Source organism: Camelus ferus, chromosome 8 (assembly GCF_009834535.1).
Source record: "Camelus ferus isolate YT-003-E chromosome 8, BCGSAC_Cfer_1.0, whole genome shotgun sequence".
Classification (NCBI taxonomy): Eukaryota; Metazoa; Chordata; class Mammalia; order Artiodactyla; family Camelidae; genus Camelus; species Camelus ferus.
In genome coordinates this window covers 10,139,896-10,164,475 of record NC_045703.1, presented here as the reverse complement: position 1 = coordinate 10,164,475, position 24,580 = coordinate 10,139,896, and the positions used below count along the sequence as shown (strand labels likewise).

Genomic DNA, 24,580 nt, shown 5'->3' with positions numbered 1-24,580 from the left:
GCTGGGAAACCGTTTTGGACTTTCCAGCAGCTGTTTGTGGTGGCTGCTTTTTGCTGACACTGTGGCTGATGGACTGGGGGCATTTAGCAGCTTCGTGTCAGCTTGAATTAATAGATCAAGTTGAAGTCTGTACTTTAGAAAAAATGGTAGGAAAAAAAAAAAAAAAAGACCATGCAAATAAGTGGCAAATAAGCCACAGTGCTAACTTACTTTCTTTCCTGGTAATTTTTCTGAAGGTAGATGAAGCAGAAGTAATCATTTAATCATGTGTGTGTATTTGTACATATTCATGTATTTGATTATATGTATAATATACACACAGAGATGATACACAGAGTAAAAGGCTGGCATTCCTTTTCTAATGCATGAATTTTAATTCTACTAAGTGTCACCTTGCTTGAGGCACTGCAGAAAAAACTGGAGATAAGAAAGCCTTCATCTCTGGCTTTGATACATTCAGGAAATGTTTACTGAGTGCCTCTTATAGGCGGAGGGGTGTGTCCGATCCTCAACACTCTCTTGCTGGCTACATTGTCATGAGTGCGTGTTTGTTGAATATATGAATGAAACATGAGTACCATAAATATCTGTGCAGAATTAAGTGGGAAAATAAGCTTGTCAGATCACAGAGATTTTAGTTGAAGAAAGGGGGCTCATACCTTTCAGAATAAATACGATGGTTGAGAGCCAGTCCCCTTTCTGTGATGGAGAGGCAGGAGGCTTGGGTGGCAGAGAGTATCCTGCTGGTGTCAGAGCTGTGGCTGGAACTCTGACCTTGTTCATCACACACCTCTCCCTGGAATGGTATTCCACAGAAGTCAGCTTGAGAAGGATGTTTCTACTGGATCCGGTAAAATAAATAATGATGGTAATAATAACAATAGTGGCTAACTTAGTATTCGATGTATTCAATTCTTGAAACACCTATGAGAAAGGTACTATAGATGGAGAAATTCATGCTTATGGAGATAGGATTGCATTGGAAGTAGTGAAGCTATAACTTTTACCCTGGAAGTGTTTATATTTTGTGTAACATAATATTGGTTTAAAGCTTACATTTGATAAATGGTTTTAATTTATACAATTATTGATTTTTTTCAATAGTAGAAGCCATTATTATTACTGTAATAATTATATGTGTTAAAAACAGTATTCCTATCATTACATACATTATAATCTTCTTCTGCAGGGAGAGCAAGGTTTTGAAGGCAGCAAAGGAGAAATTGGTGAAAAGGTAAAGATCTCTCTTTACATATTTGTCTGTAATAATATAGTAATAAATTGTATTCTTGAAAATATTTTGAAGTGGAATATTTAACTTGTTTTTGTGCTTTCCATAAAAGCAATTTAATGATTATGGAGAAGTAAGTTAAAACACTTGCTTCACTTACGGTAGACAACACAGTGATGAAATCAGAAATCTTTCTAAACTTGTTTGGATGGTAGTTATTTCGACACATTTCTAGTGAAATCATTCCATTGATACAGAAATGATTCTAATGTTTATTAAGCATTGTATTTTTGTGCTATAACATCATTGATGCACTCACTAAAGTGTCCAAGTCTTTAAATTAATCCTTTGTTTATACATGTACCCAGTTCATCAGTGGAATTTTCCCTGAGGAAATAAGTAAGTTGAACTAACTGTACCAGTCAAAGCCCAGTAGAAAAGGGATGGGACACTCAAAAGAGAATGATGTGAAAAAGTTTAATACAGAGAATGTTTAAAAGGTAGGGGCAACGTGTAGGAAATCCACAAGGATTGAGCAATATCGCAGACTGGGTTATAGAGAGTCAGGTTACCGTGCACCAGACTCAGAGGTAAAGAAAACCTATGTGGAGAGGGTTTGTCTATTCTATATATACCTGTCAGGTATATATAGAATAGACAAACAAGATTATATCCTATAGCACAGGAAAATATATACAAGATCTTGTGGTAGCTCACGGTTAAGAAGAATGTGACAATGAATATATGTATGTTCATATATGACTGAACAATTGTGCTCTACACTGGAAATTGACACAACATGGTAAACTGACTACAACTCAATAAAATAAAATAAAATAAAATGAGGAGAGCACTTAACTCCTCCATTCGTGCAATCATTGTTTTACAAACTCACAGCTTCGTACTGTGAGTACAGAGAAAAAAAGTGTCTTAGTTTCTAAAATTTCCCTTTACACAGTCATTTGCATTCTCCTTCATTTCATATGTCTGGTTTTCTTTTCAAATAGAACAAAAAGAGTACTATTCCTTTGTTTTGTCAAATGTCATGTAATTGGACAGCCAGAAGGAAGGCTAGAAAAGGGAAGAGATAATCTCAAATTAGACTGCGTGCCCTGTGTTGAAGTTTTCTGGGAAATCGTCAGTTATTTGCTTTTTCAATGAGTATTTGTAGACAGAATGAGCATCTATTATAATTATAAGACAAATTACACATGTTGTAAGCTACTTGCTTGTTGCTTTTCCTCACAGAACTGTGAGGGAGAAGAAAGAATGGCTGTATAATGATCATATAATTGAAGTCCATCATGGGATGACTATTTTTTTTAAAGCGAGTCTCCATTCTTAGGAATCTCTTGAATATTTTTGCTTTAGAAAAACAGTCATTGCAAGGCCATGGCTGTAAATAAATGCTTTATTTACACATATTCCTGTTTTATTAGTAAGACTTTACCTGGAGGAATAAGAGAGAATAAGCAAGGGAAACAGATATATTCTCTGTAATTTAAAGTTGCCATCTCATGAAAATCTTAGTGGTTGTTTTGATATTTTATGTGCACAAGTTGGTACTGCTCAGTAGTAAATAGATTCTCACAGGCTATGAGGTATAGAAAAACACTCAATATATTTGGCTTCAAAGATTTCCCTTCTAATTCCTCATAGCTATTAACCATTGCCCTCAAATAATCAATTTCACCATGAGATGGAAATATTTATGGAGAATATGGTTGAGAAATCAGGAATAAATAAAATATCAAATAGAAAAGATAATATATTGAATGAGAATAACAATTCAAATGGTTTATAGTCAAACATAAAATTCAGATAATAAGCCGTATGTTAAAAAATATGTTCTACTTTGATTATTATTTACCATAAATCGAATGTTTGAGTTTTTTCAGTATTACTTGCTGCATACTATGATACATGACCACATGTATTTTTCCATAAGATTAAATAATTGCCATCATGTTTTTGTTTCTAGATTAGCTAATTTGTTTCTAGATTAGCTTAATAAGAAAAGTATGTGATGCACTCATTGATTTTTTTTTTATTGATGTATAGTTGATTTACAATATTGTGTTAGTTTCTGATGTACTGCATAGTGATTCAGTTATACATATATTGTCTATATATTCTTTTTCATTATAGGGTGTTACAAGATATTGAATGTGGTTCCCTGTGCTAAACATTAGGACCCTGTTGTTTATCTCTTTTATATATAGTAGTTTTTATCTGCTAGCTTCAAACTCCTAATTTATCCTACCCCTCTTCCCCCTTTGGTAACCATAAGTTTGTTTTCTCTGTCTGTGAGTCTTTCTCTTTTGTAAATAGGTTCATTTGTGTCATTTTTTTTTTAAGATTCTACATATAAGTGATACCATATGATATTTATCTTTTTCAGTCTGAGTGACTTAGACCCCTAGCTCAGGTCTACTTAGTGTGATAATCTCTAGGTCCATCCATGCTGCTGCAAACAGCATTATTATTTCATTCTTTTTTATGACTGAGTAATTTGCATTGTTTATACTGTGTGCCATAGCTTCTTAATGCAATCATCCGTCGGTGGACATTTAGTTGTTTCCACGTCTTGGCTATTGTAAACGGTGCTGCTGTGAACATTGGAGTCCATGAATCTTTTTAAATTAGAGTTCTCTCTGGATATATGCCCAGGAGTGGGATTGCTGGATCATATGGTAAATCTATTTTTAGTGTTTCAAGGAATCTCCATGCTGTTATTCATAGTGGCTGCACCAGTTTACATTCCCACCCACAGTGTAGAAGGGGCTCCCTGTTCTCCACGCCTTCTCCAGCATTTATCATTTGCAGACCTTTTAGTGATGGACATTCTGGCTGGTGTTGAGGTGATACCTCAGTGTAGTTTTAACTTGCATTTCTCTAATAACTAGTGATGTTGAGCATCTTTTCATGTGAAGCACTCATTTTTATGTGACACCAGAATGAGATTCTTGGCCTGCTTACAACATAATTTGTTTTCTGAATAAAGAAAGTCTCATTTGAATTTCAAGTCTTTGTGGAAAGCTGAGTATAATGAAAATAATGAAAATAAGGCTTAATTTTCTTCTTTAACACCTTATTGTGGCCTTTACTGTGTTTTAAGTTTAACTGTTACAAATGACACAATTCACTAGTTGCAAAATAAAATAATTCAGAGGGTTGTTATTGTTCTGAGATATATGTACCAAAGTCACATGGCTAAAGACTGGAAAAAAAATTCTATCAATTGTCAATGAGAAAACACTATCTGATGGTTTTCAGTTAATCTTTCTATAATCCATTATAAACCAAGTAGAGAAATCTGCTGCTTTTCTTTATGGCTAGAAAGCTAGCTTTCAGGCCCACTGAACTCCAGCCCGACTATCTCGGGTTCCTCAGCGTGTTGACATGCTGTCCCGGTCTGCAGAAGAACCCACGAAGCTTGAAAAAGTATAGAGGATCTGATATGAAAGCATATTCCTGAGTCTATGGCAACTTATGACAGGGCAGAAACTCATACCTCATCACCCTGGTCAACACAATTCAGCCAGGAGAGTCTGGAAAGGAAACTTACTTGAAGGGATGGTTCTTTCTGTCAAAGATTAATTTCTCGTGCTGGCGGGACCCTCCCAGAGGACAGCGCTCTTCACGTTTGCCACGTGCTGGTATATCAGGTAGACATACAGGAATGACCCCGTCCAACAGCCCCGCTCCTGGCTGGCCAGTCAGCTGAGCATCACTCAAGGATCCCTGGACCGGGCTCTCTAACAGTGTAGCCCATGAGGCAAGAGGGAGAAGGTGTATGTTGTGGTTAAAGAATAGACCCGCAGCTGAGGTCTGCATTCTGGTTCTCTGTTTCCACAGGTGTGGTCTTAAGCCTCCCTTCCTTGGGAGATTTTCCTGAGGTTCCTTCAGTATTATTGTAGGTGCTATGTGGCCACTACCAGCAGTAAAAAAAAGGTGAAGAGTCCACTCTGGTGATGGTTCTCCTCAGACTGTCAGCCTTCCCAGCAGTGATGCAGCCAAGCAAACTGGTTGTATGACCAAAGGTCAACACAGCAACTAGGCTCTGAACATCACCTGAGTAAAAGGCCATTTGACAGGGGCTCCACAAAGTGATCTTCATTCCTGAACTCTGAGCCCAGGTCTTTACTTTAGATCTTTGTGAATATAAGAATATTACTTGGTGGTAGAGGGGTAGATACAGCTCATTGGTAGAGCACATGCTTACATGCATGAGGTCCTGGGTTCAACTCCCAGTTCCTCCATTAACTAATTAATAATAATAATAATAATAATAATAACAATAATAAAATAATAGTTCTTCATTGCATTCATGAAAAGAAGCAAATAGAAAGGCATATGTAAACATCTGCTTCATAATAGCATTCAATATTTTTATACTAAAGCAAAGTCAGTTTACAATGTGTTAATTTCTGGTGTACAGCATAGTGATTCAGTTATACATATATATTCCTTTTAATATTCTTTTTCATTACGGGTTATTACAAGATATTGAATACAGTTCCAACAACAGGAGGTTCTTGTTGTTTATCTATTTAGGACACAAATGAACTTATTTACAAAACAGAGACAGATTCACAAACATAGAAAACAAACTTATGGTTACCGGGGAGGAAAGGTGTGGGGAGGGATAAATTGGGACTTCAGGATTTGAATTCAATATTTTTAAGTAATTATCTCAGATCATGGAATTTAGTTTGCTTTTAAAATTATCATTATTTTTTATGCTGTCATTCAAGCCCTCACTAACTTAAGTTTGAAAACTGACTTCTTCAGCATTAAACTTGTTCCCCACTGAACTTTATTATTAAATATCACACAGTTGTGAGAGAGAAGCATCCGGTGGCAACTGTTACCCAGGCCACAGTTTTCCTGACACTTTGTAGCTAAAATGTTGTCAATTTCAGTTCATTCAAGAGTGACATTTAAGATGACATGGGCACACATATTAGCAAATCCTCACAAGGACCTAAGATGTTTCAGCTAGTGTGAAAGTTCTCCATTTGATATGAAAATGATCTGGGCTCTTCAAGATATTGTACGTTTAGTGAAAAGAAAAAAGAACAACCAAATCGCTTTTCTTCATGAACTATATGGCTCAAGGAGATGTTGACAGCGTCCAATCATTAACATACTCGAGTGTTCATGGTTATGCACGTTCTGACTTACTCTTGTTTAAACGTATGGGCATTACCTACTTTGATCATTTGGGTCACAGATTTTTCTTCCACTCTGAATTAAACTAATAATAATAATCATAACCATAAAACTAACCAGTGCATATGATTCCTCCTTTAATTCATCTCTTAAAACTTTAGAAAACTGGTTGCTATAAATTTCCAGTGATTTGTGAATTTTATTGTCTTGTTGTTCCCAGAGACTGATCTAGGCCCTGAAATGCCATATGATCTATTTATTTAAATCAGAAAATTATGCTTAAATATTTATCACTCAGGTTTTATTGCTGCCACAAGTATTTCTACCTGACAGAATCCTCTGGAAAAACATCTCACTGATCTCTACTTTAGTTGATTTATTTAACCACATATTATTGTGTTATATTGCTGCAGTATAAGGTAATATAATCTATAATACAGTTTTGTAGAAAATGTGATATTCAAATGAATAAAATTATTAAAACGTCAGTTGTAATGTACAGTTAAGTACAAGTATGCTTTATGACTCCAGAACTCTCTGGGTTATTTATAATTAAGCCAGGCATCCAGTCATTCACTATTTCTTAATTTTCAGATGCCATCACTCAAATCTTCATAGACTAGTCTAAAAGAAAATAGACATGTAGTCTTAGGGGTTGATTTTAGGTCTGGTGTGTAACTTCTTGCCTTCAGTGAATGCTTTGGAAGATGTGGTAGGAGAAATGGAAAATGCTTGCTAGAATATGTCCTTCCTTGTCTACTCCAGAGCTTTGTCTCCTTGGTTTGGCTTCCAGTCAAGTGAATATTAAGGAGCAACACAGAATCCATTTCCTGTTATTCTTTTGCTTTTTATTTTCAGCATCCAAACTGGATCAGCACCTGTGACTAAGCATATATTGCCCTGACGCATAAATGTTAGGCTAATGAGTGATGGATGGTTTATTCAGTAGCATTTTATTGATTTCTTTCTCATAGGTTGATGTGGTTTTGAGTTAAATTTTATATTTAACTCATAGCCACAAAAGTTAGAAGTTGACTATTTTTATATTAGTGCCACAAATAACAGTTTTGCCTGCCGATAAGTAACTGAAATATTGACTTCTAGCATTAAATATCATGAGGTTATAGTCATTAAGGCAATCAGTAGTTCATTTGCTACTAAAAAAAAGCAAGGATGGCCTCAAATAAAACAAGACCTTTTATACTGGAAGACATTTTCACTTTACATGAGTCAATTTTCCATTCAGTTTTTGTTATGGTAATTGCATGTAGAGCTTGAATTGAGAATTTGAAAGGGTAGCTGTGGTATCTTTGCCATTTCAAATTTGTTGAGAATGAGAAAAAGCCCAAGTGAGTAAGCTTATATAATATGCATAAATTATTCTTCAGAACCTTCTGGGGTAGCATCTAGGTCATTCATCAGAGAATGTGCTTTCCTAGTTTTTGGAATACTACTCCAGAGAGAGCCTAGATGTAACAGTTCATCGTGGAGCTGAGAGTGACCTATCATAGAATAAAGGGATTCACACTTCCTGTGCTCTCTTTATAATACAGCTTGGCCATGCCAGCTGTGTGAATCTGGACATGTTCTTTGCTTTATTTACTATAGTCTCTTTTTTTATAAAATAAAGATAATTCCTACCTTATGGGATTGCTGTAGGAGTAAAATAAATGCCTAGTAAATAAAAGGTGCTCAGTCGATAAAAGGTACTGTTAATATTCCCAATAGCCAAAATATGAAAAAAAAATTATATTTTGAGAAAAGTAGGTTTGATATAATTATGTCTAATTTTTTATTTGCCTAATATTACTTCCTAATTTTTCATCTAAATAAGTAAACAAAAGACAAAAAGATGTAGTAGTCAGCTACTGGTGTTTAACAAATGACCCCCAAACTTAGTGGCTTAACACAGTGTTCATTTGTTTAACTCATGCTTCAGCAGCTTAGGAGTTTAGCCTGGGCTTAGCTTGGTTACTCTTTGCTCCCTGCTGGTCTTGCCTAGGTTTGCTTGTGTGTCTCTTCTCAGCTGGCATGTTGGCTGAGGGTGGCAGGTCTAGGTTGGGCTGTGATGGACATTGTGTCTTCTACAGATGGTCTCTCATCCTCTAGCAATTATCCTGGTTTGTTCTCAAGTTAAAGGCAGGGATCCAAAGAGAGCAAGCAGTAGTATATAAGGCCTCTTGAGGACCCCAGCTCAGAAATAACAGGCCATCACTCTGCCACATTATGTTGACCAAAGCAAATCCCAAACTCCAGCTCAGATTCGGGGGTGGGGAATTAGATGCCGCCTCTTGATGATACAAGCTGCAAAGTCACATTACAAGGGGTGTGGTTACATGAAGGGGTAAAAAATTGAGCCCTTTTTATAATACATTGAACACAAATGAAATAAACTTTTCTTATTCTTGTATAACAAACTCTACTTCAGAGTGAAAAGAGTGAATAGATTTAGCAACTTCATTTTCTTCTCCTTGTCTCATTGAATTGCAGTGTAATTTTTAAAGTTATAGCTACATGTTGGGACTCAGAAACTGTGTCAAACAATATTTTGATATTTCTGTATTTGAAATGGTAGAGATGCTTTATGTGTAACAGGAAAATATTACAGAAAAATGAAATTCTTAATTGAAATGGGAGTGGGGAGATGCAATGTATCAAATAATTAAACCAAAGAATGATTTAGTACTTTCACAGAGTCTCAGGTGTTTATTAATTTTAGTTAAAGTAATACTGAGAGCAGAACAACTGGAAAAAGCAGGTCAGAGTTGAAATGTATTTTTAGGATTTCTCTATTAAAGCTTTCTTGGCAAATATGCCTAGCATTCAAAACTAATGCATAAATGTTAATTGCTGTTATTATAAATATATCAGTTTCTCATCATCACTAAAACAACTGTTGATTTGTCCCCTCACTTCCCGGGAAGCCTCTCTTGGTTCCCCTGGTAGAATTCCACTGAACGTCAGCATGTTGGACCACTGTTTCATTTACCCTGGCGACATGTGAAACTCCAGCAACTTTTAGGAAGGGCTTACTTGTTTAATTTGACAACTAACTTGAAAAATGAAGAGAACAGATGGTGTAGAATCATAGCTATGATTTCAAAATACACAGCAATTTATCTGTGGCCAATGCCAATTGGTATGGAGGTAACGACGCCAACTTTCAATTAGCCATGGTACCAGGCAATTGGGGAGTGGAATGGTAATCCCATAACCAAGCTAGAGGCTTAACGTTAGTCATCACTGATGGTGTGCCCTTTTCCTGATTCTTCACAGTCCTGGTAAATAACTCTAGATTATGTCAAATATATTTAACCTTCTATCACTGCATCGTTTAATAGTGGTCATAGAAAAAGTGAAATATCAAAAAAAGAGACATGAAAAAGAGAATAAGCATCAATGGCTGTAATGTTTAATGGATATTAAAGTCTTTTAAAGTACTGTTTTTTAATAATTGCATAATATTTCATTGTATAAATATATAATATTTTATTGGGCCATTCCCCTTGTTGGAAATTTAAGTCCTTCTTATCTGTTTTTGTTTCTGGTTTTTTAAAAAAATTTGTTTTAGCTAGCACCTGTAATGCAGAACCAGCATACTTTGGCCAGCATCTTTAAATAGCTCTAACTCACTGCCTCCCTAGTTGAGCAAGTAAAATTGTCCATGTAGATCACTGGTGACTTCGGCAAAGGTAATTTTGGTGGAATAATAAGGTTAGACATTAGGAGGGGTTGTTGAAGAGTAAATTGCAGTTGAGAAAGTAAGGCAAATACACAGGAAACCCTCTCAAGAACTGTGAAAGAGGCATTAGCAGTAGGGCAGTAGCTGAGGAGGCATGTACTATAGAAAAAGACACTTCAATGCACCAACTTCCAAAGCAAGCATGAGTCCTCGAGAGGAGAGTATTTCTGATTAAGATAAGACCCAAAATAAAAGTATAGACCAAGCTCACTTTTACAGAGAGCTGCAAATGTCTTACATTTCCTAAGGAATACCAGACTGATGCCAATAATGATATACTATTTAAGAAATTCCTGTTAAAATCAAGAACAAGACGAAGGTATCACCATTTTTATTTAGCAATGTTCTGAAATTTCTGGCCAATGTTGATTTTACTTCTAAATTGCAGTTTGAGCCTGTCTGTTTCTCTCCATATCCCCCAATACCACCAAGCCTTATTAATTTATTTTATTACATTATTTATATATAATATATATGTCTTATCATGATTTTATTTACTCATGATTCTCTTCTTGCTTTCACCCTTGCTCCTCTCTCATCGATTCTCTAACTATAGAGATGGATGTTTACAAAACTACGCATGGGCTCTTTGTGCTTAAAACATTTAGTTGCTTCTCATTGAGTTAATTAGGTCCCACTTGTTAATTTTTGCTTTCATTTCTATTGCCTACATAGGCTGCCCTAGGAGAACATTGCTGAGATTTATGTCGGAAAATGTTTTGCCTGTTTTATTCTATGATATTTATAGTGTCTTGTCTTGTGTTTAACTCTTGGAGCCATATTGAGTTAAGTTTTGAAGGAGTGTTCTAACTTCACTGATTTACATGCAGCTGTCCAGTCCCAACACCACTTGCTGAAAAGACTGTCTTTTCTCCATTGTATATTCTTGCCTCCTTTGTCGAAGATTAATTGACCGTAGGTGTGTGGGCTTATCTCTGGGCTCTCTATTCTGTTCCATTGGTCTATATGTCTGTTTTTGCACCAATACCACAGTGTTTTGATTACGGTAGCTCTGTAGTATTGTCTGAAGTCTGGAAGGGTTATTCCTCCAACTTCATTCTTTTTCTTCAGTAATGCTTTGGCAATTCTGGGTCTTTTATGATACCATATAAATTTTAGGATTATTTGTTCTAGTTCTGTGAAAAATGTCATGGGTAATTTGATAGGGATCTCATTCAATCTGTAGATTGTTTTGGGTAGTATGTACATTTAAAAAATACTCATTCTTCCAACTCAAGAGCATGGGATGTCTTCCCATTTTTTAAAGTCAATCCCAAATCCTTGTAGTTGCCTCTCTGAACTCATTTCCCCCGTCATTCCCCCCATTCTCCTTCTGGCTAGTCGCACCAGTCTGGTTTCAGTTCCTTGAACTCGCCAACCTCTCTCCTGCCTCAGAACTGTTCTTCGGTCCTGCTTGGAACACTCTCTCCCTCTGGTTGGCCAACTTCCATCACTTAGCACATCTTTAAAGTGCTTTTCTCAGGGGAGGCTTTCTTGCTCCTCCAATCACAATCAGTTTCTTTTGTTTAATTTCTCACTATACCTTTAACACTATACTTCACCTTTATACCACTTATCACAAGTTATAATTAGGAATTTACTGACATTTTTTTCCTGTCTCCCCCAATAGACTAGTAGCTTCATGAACTAATGTTGACGTCTTTATCTCCAACACCCAACATAATGCTGAGGACATAGAAGAATTCGATTGATCAGTTCGATGCTGGAGGAGCTTAGTGTAGACAAGGTTGAGTGTTTCTTTTCAACCTTCTGAAGTTGTTCAGTAATTGTCATTCAGATTCACTTAATTCCGTATCAACCCAACTTTTTTAGACTCTGGCTATTGAATTTGTGAGATAGAGTTAGAGATCAAAATTAGTTTCACATGTATGACTTTTGGAATTGGGTTTTCAAAAAGACAATATATAAAACAAGATTATGTTTAATAGTATACTAAAACATGCAGAGATGTAATTGATTAACGTATTTCAATTTTTCATTATTTGTGAAGCACTGTTTAGTTTCTTATTCTCAAAAATAAAATAATACAGTTATTATACTAATTTTTAAAATTTTTTAAAAATTTCTTTTAAATGGACATACTGGAGATTGAACCCAGGAACTCATGCATCCTAAGCATGCTCTCTATGACTGAACTATACCCTCCCCCCAATACAGTTCTTTTAATACCAAATATTACACAGTGTCTTTTTAATTTAGTGCTGGTGTTAAGGGTTGGCTATTGAGTTTTGCATCATAATTATTAGTTACCATTTCAGTGGAATTTTGAAACTATTGATAGCAGTGACCTTAGGTTGGTTTTGTAAAGAAATTCATTCAGTAATTATTTTAGGCAATTTAAGGACAAAGAAATATGGAAATTTGGGGCACATAATGAGAGAGAAGTAGAAAAGGCATGGTAATCATTTATATGATGATTAAGACAACTTGACCTTGGATAGTTTTCCTCATTAGTAGGGGCTGAGTATGCTAAAAGGGTGGTTTACAATTTGTCTGAATTTTGCTCTTTCTTTTACCTTTATTCCAAGTACCCTATTTCTTCTTTCCAGGCTCTGGCTTTGTCTCAGGTGTCCCACTCTTGTGTTTGAGCCCCTCCCTCCTGCCCAGTTTCTCAGGGTCAGCCCATGCTGTAGTCTCACCCTGCTCCACTCTCCTCTGGACCCCTTCTCCATAATCTTGCCAGCACTATGGGTTTCTTCCCGACTTGTTTTGCTTTTATCCCATCCAAGCCTGATTCACTTTTCAAGTTACTTTCTTTCTATTTTTATTTCAGATAGCTCTGAGATGGGAAGAGAAGTGTTTTTTTGTTTTGTTTTGTTTTGGGAAGAGAAGTTTTAATATAAACGTATAAATTCATGAACAGATCCCAAGTATTTTTTGGACTCAATAACGAGAGAGATCTATTCTGCAATTCCCCTCCCCACCCCCTTCCAAGAGCATTCCAGAATGAGTCTGGGTTTTAGATTAAGAGGGAGGTACAAGCAACCCTCACATTTGGTGACAGAAACATTCATGTATAGAAAAGATGTGGTTTTGAAAAACTGCAGAAATAAATAGTCTTAAAAATTAATCTAGCAATTGCCTCTGCTTAATATAATCATCAAATAGTCATCATTGCTCACTGCGTTCACTAAATCTCAGTTAATAAATATCCTTCATTAACCAAATCTCTTTGTTGGAGGTGATTCCAGATGGTAGGGAAATAATTAATTCAGTGTCACTAAATATTGGATGACAGGTGCATCATTTTTATTTAGAAGCCACTGGCATGTGAGCTTCTTTCCCAGTCAATGTAAAAGCAATTCACTGTATAGTAATTGCTGAACAAGTGTGCCCAGCAGACTTAAATAGCAGGATTCCACTGCACAGAAAACAGAGGTGTGAGTGCAGCTGCTGTTCTCGTGTATGTTGTACAGGGACAGTCTGTGCGACAAGTAATTGTCTGGGCTTATGATCGTCCATTGCTTCTTAGCTTACTATCTTAAAGAAATTATTCTTAGTTCTTATTTTTCTTGCTGATCTTCACAATCTCTTTTTCACTGAAGTACACTTGACTTACAATGTTGTGTTAGTTTCTGGTGTATAGCACCATGATTCAGTTATACATATATATAGTCTTTTCATTATAGGTTATTACAGGACATTGAATATAGTTCTCTGTGCTATATAATAGGTCCTTGTTGCTTATCTCTTTTATATATAGTAGTTTGTATCTGCTAATCCCAAACTCCTAATTTATCCCTCACCCACCTTTCTCCTTTGGTAACCATACTTTGTTTCCTATGTCCATGAGTATATTTCTGTTTTGTACATAAATTTACTTGTGTCATTTTTTAAGACCCCACATATAAGTAATGTCATATGATATTTGTCTTTGTCTGACTTACTTCACCTAGCATGATCATCTCTAGGTCCATCAATGTTGCTGCAAAAGGCATTATTTCATTTCACAATCTTCTTTAAGCTGTGAAAGTAACTCCCATCACCTTTTCTAAAAGCAGTAGAGGATGAAGGAGACAAGATACAAAAAGTGATTAATATTTGCTTTGTCATTTCTGCATTCTTTCTTGATGTTCTGCATGTCCTGCTGATGAACATACCATGAGATCAACAATAATGGCAAAATGGTAAAACGTGAATGCTTTGGGAAGACATTTTGTGGAATGTTATTTTAAGTACTCACACTTGTCCAGCACTGGGGTGGAGTGTAGCAATACAGATGGCTCACCCGCTGGCTGTGTTCCAAGGCTCACTTGTAGTAGTCCTCACTCCCACGTAAGGTTTACTTGTGTGTATAGATGATTCATGGAGTTGGCGTCTTGCTGAAAATCACAGGGCTGAGTCACACAATAGCACCCACTAGACAGAAGTCGAATCAAGGGTTCTTTCTTCTAGAGGGAACTCAGGAGGTCATCTCCGTTGACCTTCATCCATTATTTGGATTTTAACAGGTGGTCTAGGCTCTGCTCATTAATGCTAATAACAGACAATTCTGAGTTCTTTATTTTAAGTCAGAATCTAGTCTCTGATATTTTGGCCAATTTATCCCAGCTTGACTAATTTATTCCCTTTGGAAGAATGCATTCTCAGACTGTTCCTTCTTCAAGGACTGACAAGCTTTTGGAGAGTTGAAGATGGCGAGTGCCTTCTCTTGAATGTTTCCATGTTGTGCTTCACAGAGCTGTAGCCCTCCTCCCCCAGCCCCACAGTCCTCACAGCCTTCCTCTTATGATGCTTTGGCTTATCAGGTACTGCTACGGTGATGCCCACCAGTGGACAAGTCCATCTAGTGAGTCTGAGGAGTGAAAAATACAGATGGTCCGATAGAGTGAAGGAACTTAGACCTAGCAGAGCTACGTCCCAGTCCTGGCTCCAGCTGTTGGCTGGTTGCATGGTGGCTTCAGAAACTTCGTCTGTAAAAGGAGAGGGTGAGGCTAGGTTTCCTCTGGGATCACAAGTGTTTAGAACTGGAATGAATCTCAAAGCATAAAAGGTCTGTAATACTGTCAGGGAGTTGTTTTCTTAAATCAAAATGTATGTGTTTATATTTATATGAGTTAACTCTTATTTTAGGGATTTTAGCTTGGTGCTTCTACCTGTGAACTTTAACTCTTAATTTGACATCTATTACAACAGTCACTTTTTTCAGCTTTGTGACAGCGACGGATTTTGTATACATAAATTCTGAGTCTTTAAGTAACTAATGTAAGTGTTAAATAAGATGAACACACCACTGCAGTACTCTTTCTGTGACAGCTAAACATAAATGAATATAAAATGAGTATAGTTAACCATTTACTTACCTCACACTGTTTAACCCACGTTCATCTAACACATCCTAAAGAATTTTGTTAAATGTACTGAATCACATAAGCCAAGTTTGTAGCATTTGAATGATTTTTGTTTTTTGACATGAGATGCCTTCTTGATAATCATCTTATTCTTTGCCAAGAGCTTAAAACCAGTTAGTTTAACAACTAATTTTAGAATTATGCCAGGGAATATTCAACTTGCTCATTACTGGGGTATATTTTTTAAATGAGGAGACATTGTTGGACCCAGGCCTCTTCTTCCCTAAGATTCTCAGAAATTCATATCTGTGGCTAATTTCTGTGAGCTGTTATCTGTCCTTAATCTGTCCTCTTCTATCTTAATGTCTGCCTTGGTCTCAAGGGTAGTTAGCTAGAATCAGTGAATTAAAAGGCCTTCAATTTATTTTCAAAGCAGTTTGGTGCCAACTCTAACCAAACACAATGCTGAAGTTTCCTTCAAAACACATGCTAGGTTTTAGACCCCATTTGTCTGTTCAGTCATCCATTTACTTGGTCATTTACTATCTACACTGTACAAGATAGAGTGTTCAGCACTAGTGTAACAGAGATGGAAGGGACAAAACGTTGTTTCAGACAGTGTGTGTGAAGTGCTGGGTGGTTTATAGAGGATGCCAGGGAAGGAAGAGGAGGGAGCACGTCCCTCTGCCTGGCCTGGGGGAGGGAGCTGGGAAGGGCTTATTCATGAATCTTGAAAGGTAGGTGGTTCTCCAGAACAAAGAAGAGGCAGATGGAATAGTTCATTTATAAAGGCCCAGAGCAGAGCAAATACAAGAGGGTTAGGGGCCAGATGGAGTGTACTGTATAACTAAATGAAAAGCGGAGACCTCCAAAGGGAAGAACGCAGGAAAGAGCTTTTCAAATACTAAAATACAGCGTTGGGAAGCATAGCCAACCAGGAGAATTGCCTGGAAGGAACCACAAGAGGATCCCTCTGAGCGGCCAGTTCAGCTCACTCTCCCCTGGTAGGGCACCACCGTCTAACCCCCACACAAGCAATACGGTGGGGAACCTTAATATTTCTGGAAGAGTCTTCCCACTAGAAGACCCATCTGAAGTCTCCAGACAAAAGATTAGAGAGACCAGCATCCCTTTGAAAGTCTCAGGCTGGTATAAATAAGACTTTAATTCAGTCTTTTGCTTGGCATTTCCCAGAAACTTCTGAAACTCTGTATTCTCTTTATTATTGCAATTCATAGAAACTGAAACATTTAGCTTAAGAGGGAAAATGGATTTGGTCTGTAACTAGGCTTCTGCTTTTGGTTTAGGTCCTAAGGATGCTTAATCTAAATTATTTTATCCTTTATTCAATTAAAGAAAGAAGAGAAAAGAGGAAGAAAGGGAGCCAGTTCTTTTATTAGTCAAATGAGATTTAGCATTTGATCACGCGTAAGGGGTGAATTCCTGGTTTTACGTGCTATTAAATAGCCATAGTCATGTTTACAAAAGAACTCAAATTTACTGATCTGAATTCCAATCATTACTAGACAGACGTCAAGTCTTTTCTTGTAATCTCCCTCCTCAAACTGTCACAAGAATTCTGAGGGATTCTACGTATGTTACACATAGTACATGATCAGTGTGTGAGTCAACAGACGGCCTTGCCACGGTCACTTCCTCTTTTGGTTCTTGAGAAGAAAAGTAAGAAATTTCAGGTTTAATTTGAGCTGACACCTGCAGATTTTGTTACATCTTCATTCACTTCGGTTGATTGCTGATATCTATCTATCTACCTATCTGTCTATCAAATGAGAGACAAAGACAGAGACAGAGGAGGAGAATCAGTTCTCCAATAGAGAATTATTTTGTATGTTCATAGACTATTTAGAAAAAATTATAATTCCTTGGGAAAAATAAGTTCAAAGAGCAGACATTTTGCAAGACACATTCCTGCATTTTAAAAAATAATAAAGAAACCAAGAAATGAAGAAAAACACTCCCAAATATAAACCTTGAACCAAAGAGTAAATAAAAAGGGGAATTCCTAGAGATCAATGGACAATAAGATCCTTCATATCAAAATATATGGAGCATGAAAAAGCTCTACTGTGAGTGAAAATCCATAGTGCAAGATCTGTTTATTATAAAGGAGGAAACGTAAAAATAAAGGAAATAAGTTTTATCTTATACAATAATAAAGCAACAAATAAACTGAAATAAAACAGTAGAAGGGAATTAATAACTATAATCATTAAAATTGATGAGAATTTTTATTGATGTATATTTGATTTATAATATTATATTAGTTTCAGGTGTACCACATAGTGGTTCAGTGTTTTTATAGATAATATGCCATTAAAAGTTATTGCAGGATAATGGCTATAATTCCCTGTGCTATACAATAGGTCCGTGTTGCTTATCTGTTTTATACACAGTCGTTTGTACCTCTTAACCCCCTACTGCTAACTTGCCCCTCTCCCCTCCCCTCTCTCCTCTGGTCACCCCTAGTTTGTTCTCTATGTCTGTGCATCTGCTTCTTTTTTGTTATATTCACTAGTTTGTACTATTTTTTTAGATTCCACATGTAAGTGATATCATAAAGTATTTGTCTTTCTCTGTCCGACTTCATTCACTAAGTATAATAATCTCTAGGACCATCCATGTTGCTACAAATGGCAGAATATCATTCCAACAAAATTTTTAAAAATAATTGTTAAAAGAATAAATAAATCCAAAATCTGGTTTAATAAAATTATCAATAAAATAAATAAATAAAATTCAGTTAAGGAAATAGAAAATAAAAAATAGAAATGAGGTGAAATGAAAATAAGAAATTTATAAATATAAATTTGACCACAAATAATAAGTGGACAAAAAGAATTCTCAAAGACTACTATGTGTCTTTCTAAGGAAAGGATTTTGATAACCTAGAAAGATGGATAATTTCCTCCCAAAAAGGTAAAAACAAATTACCAAGAATAGCTGGAAAATATGACTTCGCTAATTATGTGGAAGAAATTGGAGAGCTGATTCAAGATCTACCAATAAATACGGGACAAAGACTAGTTTTTTCAGCAGGGTTTTATCTAGATGATGTTATTTAAACTATTTTAGACCAAAGAAAAGATAGCTTCAAAGAAGTCAGCATAAACTTTAATACCAAACCTAGTAAAAAATAAAAGGAAAACTATAACCAGGTTTTATTTATGAATATAGATATGTGTTTTAAAAATAAAACGTTAGCAAGTAGAATTCAACAATTCAGCAAAAGCAATATCAGTACTGGGAAGTCAAGGGTGATGCACGGTAAGGAACGATATCAACCACCTGAAATGTAAAATTGATGTGACTGTGTAGATACACACTGAAGCGTTTGATAATATAGAATAATGCAATAATCATTCATAATCAAATCTCCAAGTAGAATAGGAACTGACGGAATAGTTTTACTAAAATTCAACAGCAAACATTATTTTAAAAAGGCAGAACTATAGGGGATTAAGAGGTCCAAACTATTATGTATAAAATAAGCTACAAGGATATATTGTACAACACAGGGAATATAGCCCATATTTTAAAATAACTAAAATGGAGTATAAGCTTTAAAAATTTGCATCACTGTATTGTATGCCCATGACATATAATATTGTACATCAACTATACTTCAATAAAAAGAGAAAAAGAAAAAAAGGCAAAACTATATTAGAAATCAAACAAGCAAAATTAAGACTTAGAACCTAGTGAGGTAAATTTGGCATCACCATTGCATCACAAGAAAATTAAATAATTTTTATGCGTTGGGAAAAAGGGATAAATCTATATTTTTTTACTGAAACCTGGATTGTATACGTTAAAAAGCCTAAGAGACTTTGGTAGGAAGAAAGTTTCAACTGTAAGAGATTTGGGTAATTGGTTAGTTACCAGAAATATATTGAATAAATAATAAACTTTCTTTATCTTAGTCACAACATCTAGAAATATAAATAGGAAATATTCTATTAATATAAATGATAAAAGCAATGAGAATGGGGGAAATTTTGCATAAGAAAAGAATATGGTATATACAAAGAAAGTAAAAGTATATGAAATAAGATCTAAGTAAATATACATACCATTTCTAAAAAGTTACAATATTAAAAGTTCAGTAATTCAAAGTTAATATGTAAATTTAATGCAATACAAATAAAATACTGATGTGTTATCAAGTTTGTTTTGAGATTGGATAAGATTACTTAAAATTTATATGGACAAATACTTGAAAATAGTCCAAAATTTTTTAAGAACAAAGTAATGGTAAACTTGCATTGGCAGACATTACAACATTCTGAAAAGTCACCATAATAATATAAATGTTGTAACGTGTAGTATAAAGATAGGTAGAACAAAACTGAGTCTAGAAATTAACCCCTGAACTTACGAGAATTTAATTTAATAGATTTTGTGTTTCAATTCAGTAGGAATAGATGGATTATTCCACAGACGTGCTGGTACCACTGACTCTATTCATACAAAAAAATACCTTATACACTATACAAAAAAAAAATTCCACATGGACAAAGGATTTATGTAAAAGTTAAAACTAAACAGTAAAAATCAAAAAACAAAACAGTAAATATTCTAGGGACAAGGGTATATCTAACCAAGATTTTAAACCCAGAGACTATGAAATAAAAGACAAATGTATTTGACATAAAAATTAAGCATTTCAATTGTAAAGGACTATAATCAAAGTCAATTAGAAAATGATAATTCTGGTAATATGACAATGTAATTAACAGACAACCAACTAACATTTGTACTTTTAAAAGTTTTTAAAAATGGATGAGAAAAGGTGAACAATTTAATTTTTAAAATGAACAAAATATATGACTAGGTAATTTAGTAAAGAGAAAACCCCAAATATTAACAAATATATAAAAGTCTCAGATACGCTAGTAGTCAGGGATATGTAATTTAAAGCGATTATGAATTATGACTTCACACCATCACCCTGGCACCTGTTGCTAAATGTGATTCAAGGACAAAGGCATTCCCATACATTGCTAGTGGTATGTTCAGAACTACAGTCTCTTTTGGAAAGCAATTTGGCAACATCTATTTTTAAAAATTTTTAATGTGTAACCTTAAACTCTGATCTATGTAAAGTTTATCACATGTGTGTTTACTGCAGCATAATTTGTAGTAGCAGGAAAGTGGAAACAGTGAATAGTTTTTAACACAAAAACACTTGAACAAATCATGGCACATCTATATTGTATAGTATTATAGAACTTTTGTGGAGAATAAATTAGGATTGTACTGCATAATGATTTATAGACAGTAATGTTGGCAGAGAAAATAAAAATGCAGAAAGTGTATATAAAATAACCATTTTTTAAAGCAAAAAAAAAAAAGATGAGATTATTGTATGTTTATCTGTGTGTGTGTGTATCCAGTAATGATTATATGAATTTGGAGAAAAAAATTTGGAAGGATACCTATAGAGTTGTTAACAAAGTTCTCACATTCAGGGAGGGGCTAAAATAAATAAAAAAGTGTGGGAAGAAAAGTAAGATTTATTGTTATACTTTATAACTTAGACTGTACATATTAAAAAATACTTTATATATTATAAACTTAAATATATTTAAAATATTTTATAATTGATATATTTATATTTATCAATTTGTTTATTATATATATTTGTATTTATAAATGCCATATTCATAAATATTTATAAACATATTTATATATTATATAAATTCACAGATACATACATTCGGGGTTTTTTTTACATTTTTTATTGACTTATAATCATTTTACAATGTTGTGTCAAATTCCAGTGTTCAGCACAATTTTTCAGATACATACATTCTTGAACATGTATCAAATATTTTATAAGAAATTTAAAAATCTGGACTAAAATATATATTTTATGTGATCAAGTGTAAGAATTTATGTAATGTTTCTGTATGTTTGAGGTGATTTTTTAATATTAAAAAGCAAGTACAAGAGATGGATTGAAGATAGGAAACATTTAGCTAACTGCTACAATAATACATAAATGAGCTTGAACTAGGGTCATGACATGATAATGGCAGGAGCAGGCAGAGCAGAAGCAATTTGACAAGAATAAAAATGAAAATATATGGAGAAAGAAGAGTGGGGGAAGGGAGGAAGGATTCTCTATTCTGATCCATTGGTCTATTTTTCTACCATTGTAGCAGTACAACACTGCCTAAATTATTGACATTTTATAGTAAATATTGTACTAAAAGTACTAGCAGTGAGAGGCCTTCAACTTTGCTTATTAAGAGTGTCTTCATTTTCCTAGGACCTTGGTATCTTCATATTACTTTTTAAATTGACGTATCAATTCCCACACTCACACACATACAACCCACTGAGATTCTGAATTAGTTTTCTTTCAATCTACAGATTTGGGGAGTAGGAATCTACCTTTTAATAAGAGAGAGTCATCAACTCTATATTATATCTTTTTTTTTTTAGGTTTTTAAAATTGTCTCTCAGTAATGTAAGTTTTACTGTAGAGTTCTTACATAATTTTTGTTAGATTTATTGCTAGGTATTTGATGTTTTTAATGCTATTTTTAATCATTTTAGAATTTTAACTTCCAATATTTTGCTATAATATTGAAATACACTGAGTTTTGTTTATTGCCCTTATACCCAGCAACCTTGCTTAATTAACTAATTAATTCTAATAGTTTGTAGATTATCATATTGTATGTAAATAAGTAGTTCTACGTCTTCCTTTCCAGTTCTTACTGCTTGGATTTCTTTTTCTTGCCATATTGCACTGGCTAGAACGTTTGCTATAATATTGAATGGAACTGGTTAGAGTGGACATCCTTGTCTTTTTTTCAGAATTTGGAGGAAAAGAATTCAGTAGTTTATCATTAAGTATGCTTTAGGTTTTTGTAGAGATCCTTTATCAGAATAAAGATATTAACAATATAATTTTATGAGCTTTTTCCTGAATACTTCTTCAGATATTTAATTTTTAGAATGCTTTTTCTGTAGTTGGTAAGATAATATTATGATTTTCCTTCTTTCCTATTAATGTGGTGAATTACATGTATTGACTTAAATGTTAAGCCCGACTTGTATTCCTAGAATACAACTCATTTGTTCATGATATATTACCCCTTTTTGTATATCACTGGATTCATGTAACTAATACCTTTTTAAGGATCTGTAAAGCAGTGTTTATGAAATGGCTGAGAGTTTTTTTCCTTGAAATTTCCTTGTCAGGTTTTGGTATCAGAGTTTTGCTGGGTTCATAAAATGCATTGAAAACTGTGACTTCTTTTTCTGTTCTCTGAAGGAGTACGTATAATATTTGTGTTCATTCTTCCTAAATGTTTCCAAGAATTCACCAAAAAAAGCCAATAGGATCTGGAGGCTTCTTTGTGAAAGATTTTAAAATACGGGTTATTTTGTTATGTTATTTTGTTTTGTTTAATTGCTTTGTTTTGTATGTGTCCTCAAAATTTGGAAAAATTTTGTTCCAGTTATTATATTCATAAAATAAACAACATGCTCTATTTTTCCACTCAGTATCTATTGATTTCATTCCCTGGAAAGGCAGAATCAATATATTTCCACTTTTATCCCTGCCACTGTCAGACTTCAATGAATTATGTTATTTTTCTTAGTCTTTACCTTGGTATTATTGATTTGCTTATGTCTATTAATTTATTGGCTTTAAAGACAATCTTTTAATACCTCATCACAAAAGGTAAAGGAATTATTACACCCATATTTCCACTCTCTTTTTCTCTCTCTTCTTCTAATTTTTGTTAGACATATAATTTCAACATTTTTCAGTATTTGTAGTATTTACATTTTGTTCTTTAATCATAACTTGTAATTTTTTATTTTTATGTCAGTCCTACAGCTAAATGGAATCTGCATTCATTGTCAATTCTTTGCCTTCAGTTTCTATGTTCTTTTGGTTGGCTCAAGTTTTTCTTCTAGTAGAATCTTCTCCAAAAGTTCACAGAAAAAAGCACATAGGGAGTGTGTGGAGATCATCACAAATTTTCTTTTACACTTTAATGACAATTTAATTGTGCTTGTAGTTCTTGGGACACTCTTTGTTTCCTTGGGGGATGTTTTAGCCATTGATCTATCATCACTGAGTGTTGAATGTTGCAGTGGAGTTGTCTGAGACCAATCAAAAATCTTTTCATGAGAGACTGATACTTTTCTTCACTTTAAAGAAAGCATTAATTCAAATAAAATAACCGAGTATGCAATTTAAAGCCTTCATTTAAGAGCTAGTAGCATTTGACAAAAAAATTTTTTTTTAGATTTAATTTGGCTAAGTACAAAAAGTCTCCCTATCTGGGGGGTTGGGGTCAGAACAAAAAGTTCACCTCAAACAAGCCTTTTAGGGAAGAGATTATTTCTTTGGGCATTATAATACTTGAAAATGAATTCTTCACTATTGAAATTTTGATAGTACAAGGTTAAAGTTTATATTTAACCAGAGTTTTGCCCTGTGGGATGGATTTGGAACCTTTATCTTCCTGATTCCATTTGTAGCCAGGTTTTAATTGTCAGTGGAAGAGACTCCAAGTGAATCAATGGAGAAGGACTAGTGACAAACACGAGTGATTATAATCACTTCTTTACTCTTCCCTTTGAGTAGAAACACCCTTCGGGACAACCATAGCTGCATGGTCCAATGTGAGCTCAACTTTGTTAGACAGGAAGACAAGGATGGGAGGAGACTCAGAGACTTTGCAGTTAGGTCTGTTGGACAGTTGGTGTAATCAGATAAACCAGGACCACTCAAGAGTGACTACAGAGAGTGGACGGTAGGGACGTGGACCTGGGAACCCTAGTTCCCTTCCACATCACTGAACATCTTCAAACGTTCCTGGAATGTTTCTTTCTTTGTCCACATAGTTGTAAAAATTTATCTTATTTCAAAAATTTCACTTGAAAAAGTCTCTTCTGGGAGCCTTTGAAAGTTTAGGCCATTTAAAAATGCATAGTATTAATTTTAGTGAGTTAATAGCCGTTATGGTCTAGTGGTGTGTATAATATATATCAAGGGACATCTTAAAATGCATATGATCATAAAATGCCTATTTAAGGATTTTCCACCTACCTAAATTGAACTTAATATAT

General features: G+C 34.6%; 1 protein-coding gene across 1 annotated transcript in view; it reads left to right on the top strand.

Annotated features, from left to right (window-relative positions):
- Positions 1-24,580, top strand: part of COL19A1 (collagen type XIX alpha 1 chain) — a 323,156-nt gene that overhangs the window by 84,980 nt on the left and 213,596 nt on the right. The window contains 1 exon segment of the mRNA XM_032484458.1: positions 1,190-1,234. Coding sequence (XP_032340349.1) covers positions 1,190-1,234 — 45 coding nt within the window.